The sequence below is a fragment of the Sarcophilus harrisii genome, chromosome 6 (genome assembly GCF_902635505.1).
Source record: "Sarcophilus harrisii chromosome 6, mSarHar1.11, whole genome shotgun sequence".
NCBI lineage: Eukaryota > Metazoa > Chordata > Mammalia > Dasyuromorphia > Dasyuridae > Sarcophilus > Sarcophilus harrisii.
In genome coordinates, this window is record NC_045431.1 from 202,971,425 (window position 1) to 202,994,703 (window position 23,279).

The 23,279-nt window shown below is 39.6% G+C and overlaps 1 protein-coding gene across 6 annotated transcripts in view; it reads right to left on the reverse strand.

The window, feature by feature from the left end:
* Positions 1 to 931: 931 nt before the first annotated feature.
* MRVI1 (murine retrovirus integration site 1 homolog) overlaps positions 932 to 23,279 on the reverse strand; it is a 140,541-nt gene continuing 118,193 nt past the window's right edge. For all 6 annotated transcript variants that reach the window (XM_031943105.1, XM_031943106.1, XM_031943104.1 and 3 more), the window contains 6 exons: positions 21,168 to 21,217; positions 19,833 to 19,940; positions 17,285 to 17,349; positions 10,429 to 10,560; positions 7,924 to 8,046; positions 932 to 3,960 (listed from right to left, as the gene is read on the reverse strand). In XM_031943105.1, coding sequence (XP_031798965.1) covers positions 3,717 to 3,960; positions 7,924 to 8,046; positions 10,429 to 10,560; positions 17,285 to 17,349; positions 19,833 to 19,940; positions 21,168 to 21,217 — 722 coding nt within the window. In that variant the 3' untranslated portion in view covers positions 932 to 3,716. The remainder of the gene's footprint in view (positions 3,961 to 7,923; positions 8,047 to 10,428; positions 10,561 to 17,284; positions 17,350 to 19,832; positions 19,941 to 21,167; positions 21,218 to 23,279) is intronic.

The following is a 23,279-nucleotide window of genomic DNA, read 5'->3' on the forward strand; positions in this document are numbered from 1 at the left end:
AGAAGAAGAAGAAAGGAAAAGGAGAGAGAGTGGGAGAAGGAGAGGAAGGGGAGGAAAAAAGGAGGAAGGGGAGGAAGGAGGAGGAGGAGGAGGAGAAAGAAGAAAAAGGAAGAAGAAGAAGAAGGAAGAGGAGAAGAAGAAGGAAGAGAGGAAGAAGAAAGAAGAGGAGAAGAAGAAAAAGGAAGAGGAGAAGATGATGATGATGAAGAAGAAAGAAGGAAGATGATGATGAAGAAGAAAAAGAAAGAAGAAAAAAGATGAAGAAGAAGAAAAAGAAGAAAGAAGATGAAGTAGAAGAAAAAGAAGATGATGACGAAAGAAGAAGGAAGAAAATGAAGAAAAAGAAGAAAGAGAAGGAGAAAGAAGGAAGAAGAAGAAAGAAGAAGAAGAAAAAGAAGAAGAAAGGAAAAGGAGAGGGAGAAGGAGAGGAAGGGGAGGAAAAAAGGAGGAAGGGGAGGAAGAAGAAGGAAGAGGAGGAGGAGAAGAAGAACAAGGAAGAAGAAGAACAACAACAACAACAACAAAGAACAAGAACAAGAACAGGAACAGCCATTTCATGTGACCTCATTAGGGTGCTTTTTTTTTTTTTTTTTTTTTTTTTTAGACAAAGCTACTGGAGTGATTTGCCATTTCTTTCTCCAACTCATTTTACAGAGGAGGAACTGAGGCAGAAAGGGCTATGTGCCTTGTCTAGGATCACACAGTTAATAAGTGTTTGAGGTCAGATTGGAACTCCTACAGATGAGTCCTTCTGGCTTCAGGCCCAGCACTCTGTGCACATCTCCAGCTGCCCTTCTCAGATTCATCATTACAACTCTTCTCCTGCCTCTTTGGTGCTCAGTTTGAGGTCAGTGCTGGACTATGGTCTTGAACCTACTTATGGAAACACAAAGATGTGACGCATAAAGGATCTGTCCCAGTGACCACGAGAGAGCTTTGGAAACTACTTTTATTTTCAAACTCAAGTATGTGACACTATTCAGTAAAAGGCTGGCACACCTGTGTGGATTTAACGATGCTCGGGACTTCAATAGCATGGTGCACCGGACCAGTGCCCTCCACCAGTCTTTCCCACTCAGGCATGAGGTGCAGCACAGCAGACATATATGTGCTCCCTTCAAGCATAAGGACACCCATTTGTTGTCCAGTTTGTGGCTACAGGAGGAGCAAAAGGCAGCCAGGGACTCATGCCCATCTGTCATACTCTCATGGACCAGAAGTCATTTCCTTTGGAGGGAGGTTGAAGTGAACTCCAATATCAAAAGATGCTTTTTCAATAAATTTGTTACTGAACCTGTTCTCGCCTCAGTCTCCTCACCTTGAAAGTGGAAATAACAATACCTTTAGGGTTTGTTCTGAGGATCAATTAAAATAGTTCTAGTGAAGTGCTTTGCCAACCTTAAGATGCTAAAGAAATGTCAACTATGATGATTATTAGTAGTAACTTCCATCTTGTACTCAGGTGTGTTTCCACCAGCTCCTTGCCTATGTATGTGCCGTCTTCAGGATGGAGACTGACACTTCAGAAAACCCTCAACCAGGGGTCATTGCTCATGGCTTTTCCCTGTTCCTTTATTATGTCCCTCAAGTCTTTTTAAAAATACGTTACTCCTTATCCTTCTCTCTCTCTTTCTCCAGTGAGAGTCCTGGCTTCGGACCAGGTGAATCCTTCTCTGTTTCCCCTTTCTTTTGTGAGGTCTTGGCTTTGACTGAAAGATGGGGCTGGGAATACCTGTTGGGTGTGCCCTCCCTCACTGGAACATGGCCCCAAGTGTGTGGCCGCTGCCTGCATCCAGGGATTTTTCAGTTTCTTCTCTGGCTTCCTGCTTTCCAGGGCTCCACAACAGAGGCCTCCGGGCCCAAAGGGGACACCGAGACAACCCAGATCTACCTTGTCATGTCTGAGCTCAGGGCTGGGAACCCATGTGGAAATTCACTCTAATATGCACAGACACACGGATCCAGCCCTGGAGGCTCCGGCTTATAGTCCCGTTCTTTTGTACTATCCTGCTTCCTCTTTGACCTTTTGGTACATCCTTGGTCCATCAGCCTTTGGCTTCATCTTTCAGCTGGTTTCCAGCCATTATTCAGGATGGCCCATGGAAAGCAGTTGGAAGTGGAGTGGAGTGGGGCACAAATGGAGTTTGGCACAGGTGGGTCCTGTTAGAGCTAAGCTATCAAACCAAACTCTTCTCCGCCTTGGAAAAACACCAATTTCGGGAGTCTTCAGCCTCCTCTCACATGTAAAGAAATGGAGAAATATCACAGGAAGCAAAAGGAGACTCCCGAAGGAGGGATTTCTTTTCTCACGGATGTTCTTTGCCCAAGATAACTGAAGTCAAGGAAGATTGAGTTGGAATCTTGGGAATTATTGAAGTCAGGGAAAAAGGAGCAAAAGCTTGAAGGAACAGATAGGTTATTGTTCTATCTCTGCCTTCAGTCAGATTTGGAAGCATCTCCCCAGGTTGGCAGGCCCAAGTGGGAGGAATGAGAGTGTCTCTTCCATTCCTGTAGGCTCACTGCTGATAGATTTCAGGATTGTTTTCTCCCGGGGGCTGCAGTGGGGGTGATGCCCCAAGAGAGCGCATGGGATGGGGCATGTTAGGTGTGTCAGGCTGAAGATACTTTCTTCAAGCCAAGGATCTGCCTGGGGCTCATTCCTTGCTGGAAACTCTTCTGAAGGAGGTGAGTTGGTTATTTTCAAAGGTACAATAAAAATCACCAATAAAAGGGGTGACATTTAAGGGGTGTCCAGTGATGGAAAATTCTCAGCAAATCAGTGGGCTTTCAATACTTTGAAAAAAATAGAACCAGTTTACATCACAGAGTAAATGGGTTACTGGTTACTGCAGCACACTTGGTAACTTATTTATACGAGACTGATCTTCATGATAGAGTTAGTGGGGACTCCCTCCAAAAGGTGGATCTACCATTGTGTGTGTGTGTGTGTGTGTGTGTGCAGGAACATTTTTATCTGTTTTCCTTTTTCTTTTTAAATTTCGAGATAAATACAATATGGATTAACTTCTGGGAGAAACCACTCCCACTCTTGTGAAAAACAACTTTAGGAAGAAGGAAAAAAGGGTGAGCCAGAGGGGGAGGGAAGTGTACAGAGTAGTGCCATGGCCAGAAGCTGAAGCAAGCAAAGGGTATCAGAACTGGGAGGGACCTTCAAAACCAACCTTCTCACTTTATAGAGAATGAAAGTCAGACTCAAGGAAAGTTAGGTGCCCAAGGTCAAGCGACTAATTAGTGGCAGAGCTGGGATGAGAATCCACATTTCCAGACCCCCAGGCCAATGCTCTTCCTGCTCTCTCCAGCTTTGACATCAGCATTGAAGCTACTGGGCTAAAATCTCCCTGGGTAGCCACTGAGAGCCTAGAAAATAGGTTGAAGAGTCGGTGCCATATCTGATCTTCAGTAAAGGCATTCTGGTGCTTCTCCCCTAGATGCTTGAGTGAAGGGGCTCTTCTCAAAGGCAGAATTCCACGGAGAAAGTGAAATCTCTCTCCTCCTTGCCCTCTCCTCTGGCCAGTTTCATTGGGACTTCATATTCCATCAGTGATGGTGAGTGAAAAGCATCCCGTCTCACTCCCAGACCAGTGGAGCAGGAATGTCAGATCATCAACGCACCAGTGTCCCTAACTGCGCTTAACAACTGGAAACCGGTGACACGCTGGGCAGGGTCACCCACCAGCCGGATGTCCCGCCATCCTTTATTGCTCCGCGGGCTGCTCCTGTTGTAGGCCTGAGTTCCACCAGGAGTCCCATTGGGAGGCAGAACAGGTGGCTTTTCCAGGCGTCCCCTCCGACAGTTCGGTACAAGAGTGATAGGAGTTGTACAGACCCAAGACAACTGTGAAAACAAGAATGGCGGCTGCCACCATCCAGATCACGTTCCAATGCTGGCATAGCTTGGGGTAGAGTATTTGTAAAAAATGAATCAAGGCTTCAAGTTTGCTGAAAAATAAAAGGGATGGGCATTTTAGTTTGGTGGATACCTCTTCCCCCACGCTTTTCACATCCCACCACCTAACAGCCATACTTTTCTGCTAATGAGACCATCCAAAGCACAGACCATTCCACCATTTAAAATTTAATAATATTTAATTTAATTATTTAACTAATTAAATTAATAAATAAAAATTTAATAATAAAAAAATAAATATTAAATTATTAAATATTATTTTAGCTGCCTAAGGGCAGCTAGGTCATGCAGCGGATAGAGCATAAGCCCTGAAGTCAGGAGGATCTGAGTTCCAATCTGACATCAGACATTTAGCCCTTCCTAGCTATGTGACTCTGGGCAAGTCACTGAACCCCAATTGCCTCAGCAAAAAAAATAATAGTAATAAATAAATAAAAATAAATATTTAGACTCAGGCAGATAAAGGAATAGCCCACATCTGGTACATATTGGCTGTGTGACTCTTGATTGTAGAGGGCCGAAGATAGTAGGTTTCCTCTGTGCTGAAGGGTCTTATACCTTACCCAGAGTTCCCCCACTACCTACGGCCCTCTCCATCAAGTCACTGGATAATCTCTCACTGCTTTGGTTAACTCTAAGATTATAAATTGTAGTGAAAATACTGATTTTCATTGGTAGAAGGAATTTCCTCATTCAGGAGTTGAAATCTCAGTTCCAGTTCCTTATTTATTTAGTTCCTATTGAATGCTGGGTTTCTATTTTTGTTTTCCTAAAGAGGCAGAGTTGGAGACACTCCAGGAATCCCACAATTATGAAACATAAAAATACTATAAAAATAATGCAATTATACCCATTTTCCAGAAAAGGCAATTGAAACTCAGATCAAAGCATTTGCTTTGGCCATGTGGCCAGTAAGTATCAGAAGGAGATCATTTGAGTCTTCTTTGCTCCGGCTTATTTCCTCTATATTGTGCTTTTTCTCAGGAAGGAGATATGGGAGAGGCTTTCTATTTAAAACAGTTTTCCTGAGATCATAGATTTAGAGGTGGAAATCCTCCTTTCCTGGCACTTCTCTCCTAGCTGCTTGAGGGAAGAGGCTCTTCTCAAAGGCAGAATTCCTTGGAGAAATTGAAATCTCTCTCCACTTTGACCTCTCCCTTTGAGCTGGGGAAAAACTGAATGAAAAGCATCCCAGCTCAGGATAGGATAAGATTTGATTTAGAAATCCTGTCATTAACCATCTCATTTTGCAAACAAGGAAATCAAATTCTAGTGATTTGACTGAGCTCACACAGGTTCTGTGCTGTAGAACTCAGCTTCCATGTCTCTAAGCCCAGCATTGTTTGCACTGTACTATGTTCTACTTCCCTTGGTTCCAGAGGACTGAGGCTGGGTTTCTTTAGGACTTTAGAACTGGGGGTGGATGCTGCTGGCAAAGAAGGGAAGAAGCATGTTTTCTGAACCAAACCAGCCAGGGTGTGTTTGTAGGGCATGCAAGAAGTCAAAGCCCTCACTGAAGAGGATGGTTTGTGGGGCTTCTGGAGAAAGCTAAATTTGTTTCCTTTGTTTCCAGGAAACAAAAAGGAGTTATGTTGATGAGATCTAGGCAGCCTCTGCATGATACCTACCTACATGATTCTGGCAAGTTAATCTTTCTGAACCTCACCCATAAAATGAGGGAGTTGCTGCTAAAAACTGCTGCAAATCTATGACACTGTGGTTCTCTGATTTTGGGAACAATATGTGGGAATTCTGGAGAAATTTGTGAAGTCCTGTCCTAACTCAACCTTCCCTCAAAGCTCTACCAGACAAAGTTGCTGATTACTGGGTTCAGCCACTGGGCAGTCCAATTGTGGATGGTAAAGGGTGTGACTAAACTCAGAATACTTTGGTTTCTGATATTCAATGGCAAATAATGGGGTAAAATGCAAAAATTCACAGTGAACAAGTTATAAGGGAGCCCCACAGAATTTGGATGCAGAGCTGTGAGTATAAAAGATGAAGTATGGACGAAGTACCCCAAAATAGGATTGATTTGAGTCTGGTCCTAGACAAAGCAATTTCCAGGAGTCTTAAGTGATCCTGGAGATCTGTTTGCATTTGGGAGGTCTATTGTTTCTTCTCAACCCTAACTTTCTTCAATCTGCAACTTCCTCCTTTCTTTATAAACATAGAAAACCACATTTTGATGTCACCAGATCATTTCTGCTTTTTCTTTCCTCCAAGTGAGCCATCCCTTTCTTTTAAGGAGTTAGTTATTTTGCCTCTTCTTTTCTAGACCTTCCTTCTCTGGCAGTCTCTCCGATATAACCTTTTTTGAGCCTGATGGGAAAGTCTTTTGAGGGTTACTGTAGTCTGAGATAATTCTTAGGAAACCTATACTTTAGTGAAAGTTGAGTTTCTTACTAAAACCAATTCAGTTCAATGAAATAAACATTTATTAAGCACCTACTATATGCAGGCACTATGCTAGATCTTAAGAATATAAGAACAAAAGTGAAAATTAAGCACCTACTCTATGCAGGCACTATGCTAGATCCTGAGATTAAACACTTATGCAGGCACTATACTATATGCAGGCACTATACTACATCCTGAGATTAAGTACCTACTATATGCAGGCACTATACATCCTGAGATTAAGTACCTATTATATGCAGGCACTATACTACATCCTGAGATTAAGTACCTACTATATGCAGGCACTATACTACATCCTGAGATTAAGTACCTACTATATGCAGGCACTATACTACATCCTGAGATTAAGCACCTACTATATGAAGGCACTATACTAGATCCTAAAATTAAGCACCTATTATGTGCAGGCACTGTACTAGATCCAGAGAATACAAGAACAAAAGTGAAAATAGTCTGCCTTTTAGGAATTTGCATTTGGAGTAGTGCTGAAGAACAACAAGAACTAGCTAAGTATATACTATCTATATCTCTATATATAATTTCGAGGGTTAAGGAAATACTAAGGGAATTAGGAAAGACCTCATAGAGGAGATGGCCTTAAGCTAAGCATTGAGGAGATCTAAGATTTCCATGAGGGAGGGGTGAGGATAGAGAGATAGATGACAGTTTATGCATAGTCATGAAAGTAAGAAAATGGAATATTGTGTCTACTGTGAACTGTAAGTAAGCCAATTTGAGTGAATTGTAGAGAAAATCATATGAGGGCAGTTATAAATCAATCTGGAAAAATAGATTGTATCTAGATTAGGAAGGATTTTAAATGCTAAATAAAGGAACTGTATAGTATCTTAGAGGTAAGAGGAAGTCATTGAGGCTTTTTGAGTAGGGAAGTGATACCATCAGACCTGTGTATTAGGGATTTTCATTTGGTAGTTGTGTGGATGACAGATTTGAGTAAGAACAGAGTGTAGAAAGGTAAATCAATTAAGAGGCTATTGCAAAACTAGGTGAGAAGTAATAATGGGCTAAATTAAAATGGTGGCAAGAGTGGGATAATTGGGAGAAAAGCTGTAGATTTAGAATTGACAAGGCTTAGAAACTAACTGGATGTGAAGGTGAGGATGAGGAAAGAATAGAGGAAGACTTCAACAATAGGAACTTGGCTTCATGGAATGAGGACCTGGAAGAAATAGGGAAGTTAAGAGGAGGACTAGGGTTAGAGGAGAAAGAAAATGAATCTGATTTTGAACATGTCGAATTAAAAATGTTTTTAACATTTCAAATAGTTTCCAAGGAAATAATAAGGAATGAAAATATTCAAAGTCATCATAATTAATGTTTCATCATTCATTATAGGTATCCCTTTCCTTCCCTCCCTCCTTCCATCTCTCCTTCTCTTCCTCTCTCTCTGTCTCTCTATCTCTTTCTATCTCTCTTTTCTCTCTTTCCTTCCTTCCCTCTTTCTGTCTCTGTCTTATTTGTACAAGACATCTATTTCCATTTTATGTTTGCCCTGTTCCCTGCCTCTTCCTTTAGCTTTGGGAAATGCTCAGGTGGCAACTAGAAGCCCTCACCTGCTTTTTAGCTCCTTTTCCTCATCCTCCTTTTCTAGCCCTTCCAGGCTTTCATTTGTCTTCTCTTCTTCTTCTTCCTTCAGTTCCTGAAGCTCTTTGGTTTTCTTTAGGCCTTCTTGATACCTTTAATGAAAGAAAGTGTTTTGTTTTATTTGGGGCTGGGAAAGGCCAGGCCAAGGACAAACTTCCCAAGTAATTCCTAGTTCTGGGGGACTGTTAGTATCCAAAACTTCCTGTAGTTGTGGATGAGGGGAAAAGCCTGGAATGTACAATAAGGCTACCAAGCATTCCTATAACTACTCCTGTCAATAGTATTCCCCCCTATCTCTGCTCTCATCCTTCCTGTTTATAGGAAATGTCACATAAAATGTTCGTCATAACCCCCCCACCCCAAATCAACAAAACATTCTCTTCTTGTTTGACATTTCCTCAATTTAGACCCCTACACTCCCACTCCACCCCATGTTGGGACCGCCTTTGCCCTCTGTCTTAAGGAGAGGCTGGCTTGATAGAACTTTATGTGCAGGAACAGAAGAAGGGGAAAAGGGACCAGAATAATTTCCAGGGAACTGAATCAATGTCAAACAGCATTAATCAATCTCTCTCTCTCTCTCTCTCTCTCTCTCTCTCTCTCTCTCTATATATATATATATATATATATATATATCATACCAATTACAGGAGAGGTTAAACAGATTTAAATAATATAAAATAAATTATTTGGTAACTTTTTGCATATGAAAAGCCAGAGAAGAGTAATTATAATGATAACTTACATTGCTATAATATCTTAAGGTTGACAAAAGAACTCCCCTCATATCCTAGTGTCTGACATTGAAAGTGCTTGGTAATAAATAGCATTTATAGAGCACTTACTATGGACCAGGCACTTTGCTAAGCACTTTACAGATATTATCTCATTTGATCCTCAAAAACCCCTAGGAAATAGGTTTTATTATTATCCCTATTTTATATATAAGGAAATGAAGGCAAACAGTGGTGAAGTGTCTTGCCGAAGATCACAGAACTAAGACTTTTTAAAGTCAGAATTTGAATCCAAGTCTCGTAATTTCTACCCCCTTGAAATAACTCTCAAATCATTTTGGTAACACATTTCTGAGTTTACTTTGTCTTTATACAAGTGCTTAAGACCCTCCATGGTCTAGCTCTATTTCTTTCTGTTTAAAAAATTCTTAACATGTAATATTTTATTTCCTTCAATTACATCTTAAAGCAATTTTTAAACATTTTTTTAAAAAAAGTTTGGTTTCCAAATTCTATCCTTTCAGAATTCTCCTCCCCTTTCCTGAGACAGTAAGTAATCAGTTATAGGTTATTTATATGTAATCATGTAAAACAATTCCATATTACTCATTTTTATAAGAATACTAGAATAAAAAGAAAAGTGAAAAATATCATATTTCAGTCTGTATTTAAACAACATTAATTCTTTCTCTGAATGTGGATGGCATTTTTTCATTATGAGTCCTTTGCAATTGTCTTGGATGACTGGATTGCTGAGAAGAGCTAAGACCTCGTAGTTGATCATTGCACAAAATTGCTGTTTACTGTATACAATATTCTCCTGATTCTGCTCACTTTGCATCAGTTTATATAATTCTTCCCAGGTCTTTCTGAAATTATCCTGCTTGTCATTTCTTATAGTACAATATAACAATAGTTATATGCTATAGCTTGTTTAGCCATTCCCCAATTGATGGATATCCTCTCAATTTCCAATTCTTAGCCATCACAAAAGAACTGTCTAGTTTTATTTCTAACCTTACTTCATATTCTTTAGATCGGTTCTTCTAAATTTGGGTTGTATAATTTTTTTAACTTTATACACTCTTAGGGGTTCTTAATTGGGTCCATAAATATATTTTCTAAATTGATAACTATACTTCAACATAATTGATTTCCTCTGCAACCCTATGCATTTTATTTTATACAGTTCAAAACATTATTCTGAGAAGAAGTTAGGTTTACAAGACTGCTTCAGGGGGTCAGTACTGCAAAGTAAGTAGTAATGGTATGTTTGTTCTTGGGTACCATGGACTTAAATGATGGTTTTATGATCATTCCCTTCCTAACTTCTTAATTAATTACTGCAATGACTTCAGAAGACGAGAAGTCCCTTGAGGGTAAGGACTATTTCCTTTTGGTTTTTGTATTCCCAGATTCTAGCACAGTGCCTGGTACATAGCAGGCTCCCAATTAGTGCTTATGGGATTGAATTCAATTGGAATCAACTTATATACTCTGTTGAAGCATACTTTTTTCCTTGATTTTTTTCTTTGGTGGGGTGTTTTCTTTTGCAACATGACTTTTATGGAAATATTTTGTGTAACTTCACATGTGCTTTCTCAATGGAGGGTGTGTGGGAAGAAAGGGAAAGAATCTGGAACTCAAAGTTTTAAAAACAAATGTAAAAAAATTGTTTTATATGTAACTAGGGAAAATAAATATTAAAACAAACAAAAAGGAATCAACTTGTAAGCTTACCCTTTGTTATAGGCCTCCTCCTCGATTTTGGCTTTGATCTCTTGGCTAATCTCTTCCAAAGCACTCTGGGTCAGGGCAGGTGAAGCACTGGGGGCAGGGCTCTCACAGTCTGGATCCCCATTGGACTTCCCACTGGTAAAAAAAGAGGGACAAGAAGGAATGTTAGTTGAATGTGGGGAATAATGCAATGAAAAACTCACCACAAGTCTTTGATACTACTGTTGATATCTGGCGATGGAGTCCAACTATGTTTTTAGAACAGAAATTCCCTTGAGAAGTAGAAATTGTTTCATTCTTTGTATCAATGTCTCCAACACTGAATTCAGGGCAAGTGCTGAATAAATGGTTATTAATTTGATTGTCGATTGATTCAATCTGGACCTTGTACAGGTATTTAAGTTCAGACCAAGGAGGGACACCTTGGATATCCCAAGCCACACTGGAGCAGAGAACATAGAGAACAATTTGGGGCCCCACAGGAAATTTGCCTTATTGATCATCTTTTAAGTAGTTTCCAACCCTATTCCTCAAAGTCAATGTTGAAAAATATGTTTATTCTCTGAGAAAATCCTGAGGTCTCCTACAATAAGCTCTGGTCCCCAAGCATATTGGACTCAACTACACCTAAAAGTCTAGATTTACTTTTAGAGGTGTGACCACAGCCTGGTACCATGTTAGGAGCTCCCTCTCTAACTCTGGTAGTTAGAGGCTTAGGAAGCCTGCAGCATGTACCATCATTAAAATGCAAACTCCTTGAGGGCAGGATCTGTTTTTTGATTTTTTCCTTTTATTTCTATAAGTTGGCAGATTGCCTGGCACATAGTAAGTGCTTGATTGATCTACAATGTCACCACATATTTTATGGGTTTATTTCACTTTGTAGCTATTACTCTACCTGATTTCAACTTCAGGGAACAAGATATACCTTTCTAGCATCCCGCTCCTCCCTGCCTGCTTTTCTGATGCCTTCTGTGTGTTGTCTCCACTCATAAGCTATTTGAGGTCAGGAGGTGTCCCTTTTTTGTTGATTATATTTCCAGCAGTGAGCACAGTGCCTGATGTATAGTAGATACTTAACAGGTATTTCTTGGACTGGATTGTACAAATACTCTGATGTCAATCCCTGTGAAGAATTCAGAAGGTGTTACTGCTATTTGATTCCTGGCTCCCTCCTCTGCACATCAGAGAATCCCTACCACTGCTCCTAGGCTGGGAATAGATAGGCACATGGGTGAGTCAGGCTGCACATAGTCAACCTGCGCTACCAGTCAACCTTAGAATCGATACTTAATTTTGGTAAATGGGTTTGTATGACAAACCACTCACTCCCAGAGGCAGCCCAAACCAGGGGTCGAGTTACGTTTGTGTCTTTGTGAGAACACAGCCAATAGACATGGATGTGTGGACTGAAGTCTGAGAAACAAGTGGGTGGTTTTATTGCCATTCTTGCTTAACATTGTCTGTGACTCCCTACTGTTTGCCAAATAAAGTTCACGCTTTTGCTGGATATTCAACTTTCTCCATAATTTGGTGCCAAATTAATTATCTTTTCTTACTTTTCTTTTTAAAAAAGTGTTATTGATGTTCATTCTTTTAAAACACTCACAGACATCCCATTTTCTCTTCCCAGTGGCTTCTCCATCTTTTCCCCATCTCCTTTGTAACAAAGAAGCTCAGCTAAGCAAAATAAACACATTTGATAAAATAAGAAAAGCTAACATTTGCACAGTGCCTACGATGTGCCAGGTACTGTGCTAAAAGCTTTATAATTGTTATCTCCTATGATCCTAAAGCAGGCCTGGGAGGAATATGCTATTATTATCTCCATTTTACAGAGGAAGAAATTGAAGAAAACAGTGGACATAACTTGTCCAGGATCACATGGTAAATATCTGAGGTTGGATTTGCACTCAGGTCTTCCTAATTCCAGACTTATTCCTCTATTCAGCATGTTATTGAGCTGCCCACAACAATAACAACACAGTGGGAAGAGGACTGGGTTGGGATATGAGTTAAAATTTTGGCTCTAATATTTATTGTTTGGTTGACCATGGGAAAATCACTTAACCCCTTCTAAGTCTCAGTTTCTTCATCTGTAAAATGGATGAGATGACTTCAGTCTGGGACCTTGTACAGGTGTTTTAATTCAGACCAAGGAGGGACTTAGAAGGTTACTTAGAGCTTTAAGCATGTGATTCTATATGTAATACATCCTTTTTTCTGAAAGGTGAGAGGTATAAACTTCATTTTTCCAGCCTTATCTTACTCCCCTCACTTGCACTATTTTAGCTAAACTAGACTAATTTCTGCCCCAAACACAACTGTACTTTTCCATCTCTGTGATTTTGCTCAGGTTATCTCCTTATCTGGAACATCTCCATTTAGGCCATTTGAATAGTCACACATCCCAGTCAAATTACTTCCAAGAAACCTTTCTTGAAGCCCATTTTTTAATGATCTTATCTTTGATCCTCTGAAGATACTTAATTCCTATCTCTCTTCTGCAGTAATTATTAATTATAGCAATTGTACCATGGATAAGGCAGCTAGGTGGTGCAGGTGGATATAGCACTGGGTCTGGAATCAGGAAGGTTCATCTCTCTGAGTTTTAATTGAACCTTAAGCACTTACTAGCTGTGTGATCCTGAGCAAGTCCCTGAATCCTGTTTTCCTCAGTTTCCTCATCTGTAAAATGAACCAGAGTAGGAAATGGCAAACCACTCCAGTATCTTTGTCAAGAAAGCCCCAAATGATAGTTACAAAGAATCATTCAGGACCGAAATAACTGAACAACTACAAAGTATCATGGATATTTCTGTTGCTGTTTTACTCCCTTCCTAGACTATGGGCCAGGAACTGCATTTTACCCAAGTCATGATATTTCCCTTAGCACTAAACCCAGGAGGTGCAAATTGTTGAAATGTTAAATTGAGTTGGCAGTAGTTCTCAAAGTCTGGTCCGGAGCATCCTGGGAATCTCTGAAATCCTTTCAGAGAGTCTACAAATTCATAATTAGTTTTTATTTTTAATGCGATCAATATCTATAACTATAAACCACATAAACAAAAACTCTTTGGACAGATCCTCAATCATTTTTAATAGGATAAAGATATTGAGAAAAAAAAGTTTGAGGACCATTGGGAGGGTGTCTAAGGTCTTTCAGAGCTCAACATCCTATAGCATATACAAAAAATCAGGATGGAAAAAAGAGGAAGGAATGGCCCAGATGGTCCCATTGTTGAATAAGTGAGTTTACCTCCATCAACAGACTCCATTATCTGATGCTATCCCTAACAAATAACTTTTCAGAATTCTGGAACTCAACTCTCCATATCACCTTTAAAAGGTCTTTAAGACTCTCCTGGGTGGGTTCATCAGAACTCAGAATATACTATCATACTACCATCAGAATATACTACCATAGAGGAGTTCATAAATAGACAAAACTACAAGTCAGGCTTTGAAGCCAGGTTTTTATTGGAAAAATATCGAACACAAGATAAAAACACATGGCACCTGGTCCTTGCAAGCATCCCCTGATATATTAATGAGAGAATCTTAAGCACTTCTGCCTGTCCATGGCACCAACTGCTCCCATCTCCTATGTTGCTCGGCATCTCTTAAAATTTACATTTCATTAGGATGGTAACTGGACAACAGAATAAGATAGAAAGAGAAAGAACACACTAAAAATATCAGGCACTCACAACATTTCTTCTATTATCTGCTATATATTATTTATATGTATTATCTATTTATTATTAAATAATATTATTTAAAACATTAAATAATATTTATTATTAAATAATATTAAATATCATTTATATATTATGCTATATATATTATTTCCCTGCAGTGAATCTTCCCTGTCTTGAAGGTGCATTTATCATAACGGAAAAATCTGGTAGCTGAGAATAAATAGCAATGTAGATAATGGTCTAATGAAGCATACTTTTTATTAGAAATTAGAGCTCAGAGCCACATCTTTGATTTCTTCTATCTTTGTCCATTTTGGAGGTTGCTTAATTTTATAATTTATGCAGATGTCTGCTTAATTTAGAGTGGCTACGTTTAAAATGAAACCGGGCAGTAAAAGAATCTGTGGTGACCTGTTTTAAGAAACCAGATGGACCACAATCCAGAATAGAAAACAATTGTATTGATTAGAGAAATGTATTCATGGGGCCTCTGATCTAAGGGAATTTACATAGTAGGGTTTTTTTAACCCATGCTAAGAGTTTTGAATTGTATCAAGAGCTCTTTTGAGAGTAGGGGTAATTTTAATTATTTATTCTCCAACAATGCTGGAAAAAAAGTTTAAAAACCTAATTTACAATCTGTTCAATGTAAACATATGGGTAACTTTGGAAGTCTTTCTGCATTAACTGCTTTAAAAATCAAAGTTGAAGAAATTTTAGATGTTATCATAAAAACAATAAAATAAGAACTTAGTCTGATGACTCTGGGGAGTTCTGAAATATTACCTAGTTTTTTACTCCCTCCAGTAGTATAAAATAAGCCTGGAAAAATAGATTGTAGCCATATTGTTAAGGACCATTTGTATTTTGTCTTAGAGCTAATGAGGAAACTTTATTAAGGTAATTAAGGAGACTCCAATAAGAATTTTTGATCAAGTGAGTGATTCTGTTTTGATTTTTTTAATGAACAATCATAAAATTGCTATGTATCTAGAATTTGTTTTGAAAGTATCACAAGTACCCTTGTTAAACAAAATACAATTTTGGTGTGACCTAGTAACGGTGAACTCATGGAGTTTGCTGGAGGCAATGGGGTAAAACAGAAGATTCCATCATGGACTGGGAATATAGATACCCACTTTGTCATTAACTTACTATGTGACTTTGGGCAAGTCCCTTCCCTTCTCTTCAATATCCCCAATTTCCTTCCCTGTATTCTGTTTTGTAAATTTCTATTCTAAAGTCACTGAAACTCAGAATTAGAAGGAACCTCAGAGACAATATAATTCAACCTGTACACATGAATCCCATATAGAACACGCCCAGCAAATGGTCAGTCATTCAGCCTTTGGTGGTTCTTTCTAAAGTGTGGTTTTCACACTCCAGGTGTGATATGACCAGGTCAGAAGAGAGGAGGACAATTCCTCTCCCTATTTTTGGATATCATATGCCTTTCTTAATGCATTTCAACATCACATTTGCTTTTTTTGGCCACTATCACACTCATACCACACAATGAGCTTATAATTCACTAAAATCCACACATCTTTTTCAGATGAGAAGGAAGGGATTTGGTGGGATTATGATGGCTATTGATCTGGGATCCAGCTACAGGTCCCAGTCAGAGTAGAGGAATTCTGGATCTTTTTCCTAAGATAATCAAAGCAGCCAGTTCTCAATTCTTGACTTTGTCAATTCTCCCAGGTCCCATCCTAGTGTTTTCACATATCTGACTACTACCAATCCCTTCTCCATCTGTGTGTGCTCTGGAAATGTGATTGTGAGTTTACCCAAGACCAGTCCAGAAAATAATGGGAAACATGTCTTACAAAGCTTCTACAAGATTTTTGGATTATGTGCCCTTGAGGATTATACATAGAATTTCCCTCCTCTGCTTCTCTGCTTCATTGAGAATTATAAAATTGTAGAATTTCAAAACTAGAAGGGAGCTTACATGTTTTTCTGAAGCCATCCCATCTTTCTTTCTCTATCTCTGTCTCTCTGAATCTATCTCTCTCCATCTCTCTCTGACTTGAGAGTCTATCACTTAAAATCTATATAACTTGAAGCAAGTCAATTCATCTTAGTTTCTTTCTGTGTGTAATGAGGAGCTTGTATTAGAGTGACTTTAAAGGTCCCTTCTAGTTCTAGATCTATATTGTTATGCACTAATAGAAATTCTAAATTGAAGATTCTTTAAAGAAAGAGTAAATGACTTTTTTAAAAATCCCTATTTTCCTTGATTGTGTGGGAGGCAACATTTCCAGTTGATGGGGGAAGAGAAATCTTTACGAGGACTGAGTCCTCAGCCAGGTGGGGAAAGATTCTGCAAAACAAATGATCTATTTGGGTCATACAGATCTCTGTATCATAGGAATGGGTTCGGTTGCCTAGCTTTTCTGTCTTAAAATGGAAAGAAATGCACGGGGCACAGGAGCCTGAAATAGGAAACTTTCCCAAGTGAAGCCAAGATCTCAGATCAGAACAAAATTCAACATATTTCTTCATAATTTTATAAACTGCAATAACATGGGTCAAACTACAGTCTCTTGGACCCTTAGAGGGCCAAATAAATAATTTTCATAAAAGTTCATAAATTCAAATCACTTTTTTTTCTCGGCCTTGAGGGTAGGAGCTGGGGAAAGGGACAAGAGAAGAAAAAATAAGGAGAAAGATAGGACAGAAGGAGAAAGGCAAAAGGATGTGAGGGGAGTGTAGAGGGAGATAGAAGGAGAGTGGAGAGAAAAAATAAGGGAAGAGAGAAGTGAGGAAAGAGAGGAGATGAGGAAGAGGGAGAGAAGGAGAGAAAAGAAAAGGGATCAAATGTGGGAAGAGGAGAGAGAAAAAGGAAAGGTGGAGAGAGATGGAAAGAAGGAAAGAAAGAGGTAGAGGACGAGAAAGGGAAGAAGAGAAGGAAAGAGGAAGTAAAGGATGATAGAGGGGATGAAAATTATAGAGAGAAAGGACAGGATAAAGGAGGACGATATATGCTAGAATGGGAGGAGGAAGGAAAAGAGGTTGAAAAGGGAGAGGAGAGCTTAGGAAAAGATGAAAGAGTTGAGAAAGGAGACACTGTACAGAAAGACAGAGAAATAGCCCACCAACCAAAGCAAGTTTCTAGGCAATCTCAAGGTGAAAAATCAAAACAGAAAACTTACTTCTCTAAAAGTCCTGGTGGAGCCAGGGAAGCTGAGGAGTTTCCTTTCCCATTTGGTGTTTCAGCCTGTAGTGAAAATAAGATAAATCTTTCATTCCCATAAATAAATCAGAGCAAAACATGCAGGTGGACAGTATGTCCTACATGTGTAGTTAGACAAGTGAGTTTCTCTTCTATCCCCCAGATGTCCTGTACTCTCAAGGGTCACTTTGACTCCTGAGCCATCATCATGGATTCCCTTAAGCCTTCCTCTGTCCTTTTCAGTCTGAATGGGGGATTGAAAGATTAGTGAGGGTGACTTGCTTCCTTTCACTGCTTCCTTTCCATCTGTTCAGCTTTTAGAATTTGAACCTTTGAATCCTTTCAATGGGGTTTATTTGCCTGTCCCTTTTTTAAAGGGCAGCCATAATTCCAGATTTCTTCATGTGCTGTGCATTGCTAAGCAGAAGACACACCAGTGTGTTATTATTTCTACCAAAGTTTCCAGCTACCCAGAGCTCTTATAGGTCAAATCCTGCTTAGAGTGAACTCAGAGGATATCCAAGATGTTTTCTTGTAATGGAATCTGTAACAGAAAACTGATATTTCCAGGCTAGAGATGAAACATCTAGAAATGTAAAAGGAAGGAGTGTGAGGGATAGAACTCCTATCCAAAAATGACTACTCAGAGACTTCTTGAAGTAAAAAGCAGGAAAGTTGTTGTTTATTAATAGATTCTCATGAGAATGAGCAATTCCACCGTGAGAAGGGAAAGCTCATGGTAGAGGGGCTAAAGATTTAGGAAAGATATACAGTTTTTATAGGTTTGGTTACAAAGGATTATATCATAGGTTGGGGACCATTAAGAAAATAGGTGCCCTCTCCCCTTAATTGAATGTTAGACATGGGTGTCAACAGACTTTCAAAATTTAGATTACTAGGCTAACAACATTCAACTAATAGTCTAAATATTGATGATATTGAATAGTGATAAATGTCATCATTTCAGGTTAAGTAAATATATCTAGTTTAAGTAAATATTGGCTAACACACAACATACTTATGCAGGTCACAGAGACATAGAAATAATGAAAAATAAAATATAGAAAAGGAATTTAAACATTCCTGGAAGTTCTTTACTTTATCTCCATTTCACATAGGAGGAAAGGAAGGAAGGAAGGAAAGAGGAAAGGAAGGAAGGAAGGAAGGAGGAAAGAAAGAAAAGAAGGAAGGAAGGAAGGGAGGGAGGGAGGGAGGGAGAAAGAAAGAAAGAAAGAAAGGAAGAAAGAAAGAAAGAAAGAAAGAAAGAAAGAAAGAAAGAAAGAAAGAGAAAGAAACAAAAAGAAAAAAGAGAAAGAAAGAAAGAAAGGAGGAAGGAAAAAGAAAAAAGGAAGGATGGATGGAAGAAAAGAAGGAAGGAAGGAAGAAGGGAAGGAGGGAGGGAGAAAGAAAGAAAAAAAATTAAAAAGCAAGGCTCTAAAAACAAAAGTTTTAAGAGGGAATGGTGGGAGTATGCTATGCTTATGGTCTCCTTTCTTTCTCCAAGCTCCTAGATTTCATGTTGGTGGTTTTATTTTGGTCCTTGGTTTGGGAGTTTATGTTGACTGAGATTGTAGTTGCACAAGAAGTTTGAATCAGGGCAAAGGAGGGGGAGAGAAACCAAAGGAAACCTGCTTTTGTTTGGCAGAACAATTTAACTGTGAATAGAACTTAGCTTATTGTTGATAATACAAACAATAGTCATGCTCGTTTCTTCCAGGGGGAGAGGGAGAGAAAGAGAGAGGAAGGGAGAGAGGAAGGGAGGGAAGAAGGGAAGGAGGGAGAGGGTGAGAGAGGGAGGCAGGAAGAGAGGAGGAGGAAGGGAAGTAGAGAAGGAAGGAGAGAGGGAGGGAGGGAAAGAGGAGGAGGAGAAGAAGGAGGAGAGAGAGAGAGAGAGAGAGAGAGAGAGAGAGAGAGAGAGAGAGAGAGAGAAGACACAGTCAGAGAGACACAGAAAAGACACCCACAGAAAAAGAATCACACAGAGAAACAAAGATATGTGGGGTGTAGAAATAATATGTGATATTTGGGGTTTTTTGCCTTTTTTCCCCAAAAGGGTCTGAAGCTACATTAATTCTTCTATTCCTTCTTGGAAATAATATTGGCTAAGACAACAACAAATTTATATTGTCCATAGAGAGAGAAACAGACCTGACTTGGTTATTGTGAGCTTAAGTGTCCAGAGTGAGGTTATGTGACCAGAATGTGTCAAGGGCAGAATCTGAGCCCAAATTCCCCCCAAATCAAGGTCAGATCTTTTATCTTTTATTCCACATTTGCTTTTGAATTGTGCAGAGTGAATTATAAGTTGTGTTGTAAAGTGTAAAATTCAAACCAAAATTCAAGGCCTCAATGTCCTTACCCAAGTCAGTGACAGAGAAAAGATTGTCTGCTGAATGACTGAATGAGTTATAAGCTCACCCTAAGGTCACCATTTTTCTTGTGGCTTCTTTTCTGCCCCTGGAGATCCTCCTTCCAGTTGTCGCAAAGTCTAGTTCTGGGACCACCATTATTCCCGTAGTCATACTCACCAGGGCTGGTAAGGATGGGATGGGTGATGTGCTGGAAGGCTGGCCAGGAATGTTCAAAGCATTAAATTTGGGGACTACGGCCACGCTGACTCTCCGACGGGGCATGTTCTGCAGGAAGAAAAGGATTGACTAACAGGAAGGCCTTGAACCTGGCCATCTTCAGTGGGATGATGGTGACTGTCCTAACTGACGAAAATGGGGAGAGGGGAAGGGGTGTGTGTATACATCAGGGAGATGAGAGACCATTCCACATTAAAGCCATGTATCCCGAGGGACTCATTTTTGGACCAGAGTCTTCTGGAAGAAATAATTTTAGGAGATTGATAAAAAAAAAAACAAGAGGATGAAATAGAGATTTTTCAGGTAAGAGAACAGATGCTGTTAGTCTTCAGTGCACATAATCACTCTCAGGCTCAGTTTTTCGCTGTATAAAAAGGTGGTGGAATGGGTTGAACCAGATGCTGGTTAAAAAGTTCTGTCCTGCTCTCCTCCCATCATCCTGTGAATCTATAGGAAAAAAGAGTTGGGGAATTTGTTTTGAAATTTTTGAAATATAAATTCTTGAAAGTGGGAAGATATACCCTCCTGCTTGAAGCAAGAATCTCCTCTGCAGCACCCCTGCCCGATAGTCACCCACTTTAAATAGCTCTAGTGACAAAGAGAGACTACCTGACCAGGCCTGAGGCAGATATTTCATTTGAGGGCTCTGAGTATTAAGAGGTTTTCCCTAATTTTGAAATCTTTGACTTGAGTTCAAATCTCACTTATATTCTTACTAGTTGTGGAAATCTCTTCATTTGTAAAATAAGGTTGGAATCAATGATCCCATGATCCCACCCAACGGATCCTTAATTTCAGGAAGGGGCTTTTGGATATGAGTGGGTCCTCACACATATCCCGTGAAGCATACCAGCATTGTGCTGAATGCTTTACAAATATTATTTGATCCTTACAGCACCATTGGGAGATAGGTGCTGTTATCCCCATTCTTCAGTTGAGGAAACTGAGGCATACAGAAGTTAAATAATTTGACCAGAGTCATGCAGCTAGTAAGTGTCTCGGGCTAGATTTGAATCCAGCTCTTCTTAGTTCTTGGTCCCAGAGCTCTATTCACTGTCTTACTTAGCTGTCCTTCTGCAGGGAAGATTCCAGGACTTCCTATCTATAGATGAGGAAACTATCAGAAAAAGATTCAAGGTCACCTAAGAAGTGAATGTCTAGTGAATTCCTATCAGGATGGTTTTCTCTCAAAAGATCATGGTCTTAGGTTATGATGGAGCACCCAGTGAGCAATTCCCTTCCACTGTATTTCCCCCCATCTTGCAGGCAGCCTACCTTTCCCAGAGTGAGAGACATGGACCTGGTGGCGCGGGGGACTCCATCCTCTGCAGCAACGGGAAGAGACACAGAGAATATCGTCAATCACTTCTGATCAAGTTCAGGGAAGGCATAGAGGAAAGTCCTAGAAATTGTCCAAAGGACCCCCACTCTGCACATGCTCCTGGCTCAGCCCTCCATGAAGCTTGGGGAGAGTGCAGGGACATCTTTGGCCCCTTCCGTATCCTCTCCTCCACCTCTTTGAATTTTTGACTTCCTTCAAGGTTCTGCTCAAAAGTCTGCTGTGGGAAGATTTTCCTCATCTTCCCAATTGCTAAAGCCTCCCCCTAAGGTTATCTCCCATTTATTCTCTATGCATCTCATATGAATGTAGTGTCCCCCATGCTTAGTGTCCCCCAACTAGAATGTAAGCTTGTTGAGGGCAAGGAAATTCAATGTCCACCCTGTAATAGGTGCCTAATAAATGCTTCTTGATTGGGTGGGGCCACTTTTGGAGCTCAGAGTCCAGGACTCTTGAACCCCCTTATTCCACTATGCAGTAGCATCACCCAGCTGTACCACTGTTCTGCCTAGTAACATCCTCATTAAACTCTTTGAACAGATGATAAGTCAGTGGTCCTACTAGGTTGGAAAAGATTCAAGGATATCTCTGTTTGTAATAATAATAATGGCAATAACAATGACAGCATCAATGTCCTTGCAACTTATTCTTTTTTTCTTTTTTTTAATAATAGCTTTTTATTTTCAAAATATATGCATAGTTTTCAACATTTACCCCTGCAAAACCTTGTGTTCCAATTTTTTTCTCCCTCCCTTCTTCCTAACCTCTCCTCCAATGGCAAGAAATTGCATATGTGCAATTCTTCTATACATATTTCTATTTTTAATATGCTGCACAAGAAAAATCAGACCAAAAAAGACAAAATGAGAAAGAAAAAATGCAAGCAAACAACAATAAAAAGGTGAAAATACTATGTTGTGGTCCACACTTGGCCCCCACAGTCCTCTCTGGATGCAGATGATTCTCTCCATCACAAGTCTATTGGAATTGACCTGAATTCACCTCACTGTAACTTATTCTTACAACAACCCTGGAAGGTAGGTCATTCCCATTTCACAGTTGTGGAAACTGAGACAGAGGTTGTATGACTTGTCCAGGATTCCACAGCTATTAATCACTTGAGGTCAGACTTGCACTAAGGTCTTCCTAGCTGCAAAGTGAACACCATGTCTGTTTTCTAAGGTTCAACCCAATTTTAAAAAAATTTATTAGGTGCCCATACATTTATCATGTTTATATGCATTTATCACATGTGTGATTTTGTATATTTTTTGTGAATCTATTTTATTCTTACTCTGAGTGTATCCTCTATGAAGGCAGTGACCATGTATTATTTATATGTATGTCTCTTACAGTTCTCATAACAAGGTCTGGTATACATAAGGTACTTAATAAATGTTGGCTTAAGGAATACTCAACAAAATGGGAAGGCCATGATAAGAATAATGATGATGATGATAGCTAGCATTTCTAAGACTTGCAAAAAGCTTTACATAAGTTATCTTATTTGATCTTCTCAACAGCCCAGTGAAGTAGGTACTATTATCCTTATCCCCATTTTACAGATGAGGATATGGAGCCTGCCCAAAGTCACACAAGTAGTAAGTATCTGAAGCCGAATTAAAACTCAGGGCTTTTTGATCCTAGTCCCATTCACACAATCCAAGCTGCCTCAATGAAGAAAATGCTATCAGATTATTTGTCTAAAATTATAAAGTAAACACATACATGGAGTATCCTTACTTATACAAATCCTGACCCAACTACAGGTGGAGGAGATGGGGGAGCAACTAGGACACATAGGAAGACATTTGGATAATTGCTCTGGTTCTTTTAAGTCTCAGTAAACTGGCTCCCAGTTGACAGATATATGAATACTCAGGTTCTAGAGAGAAGTTCACAGAAACTTTCTGATGCAGGAGACAGGTAACAAAAACAACAGGGATCCAGCAAAGTGATCTCTGACGCCCAAACAATTCTACCAGCCTCTCTCTGTGCATCCCTATCACGATTCGGTATTTGAAAGGTGTTTGGGATCTTCTAGCCAT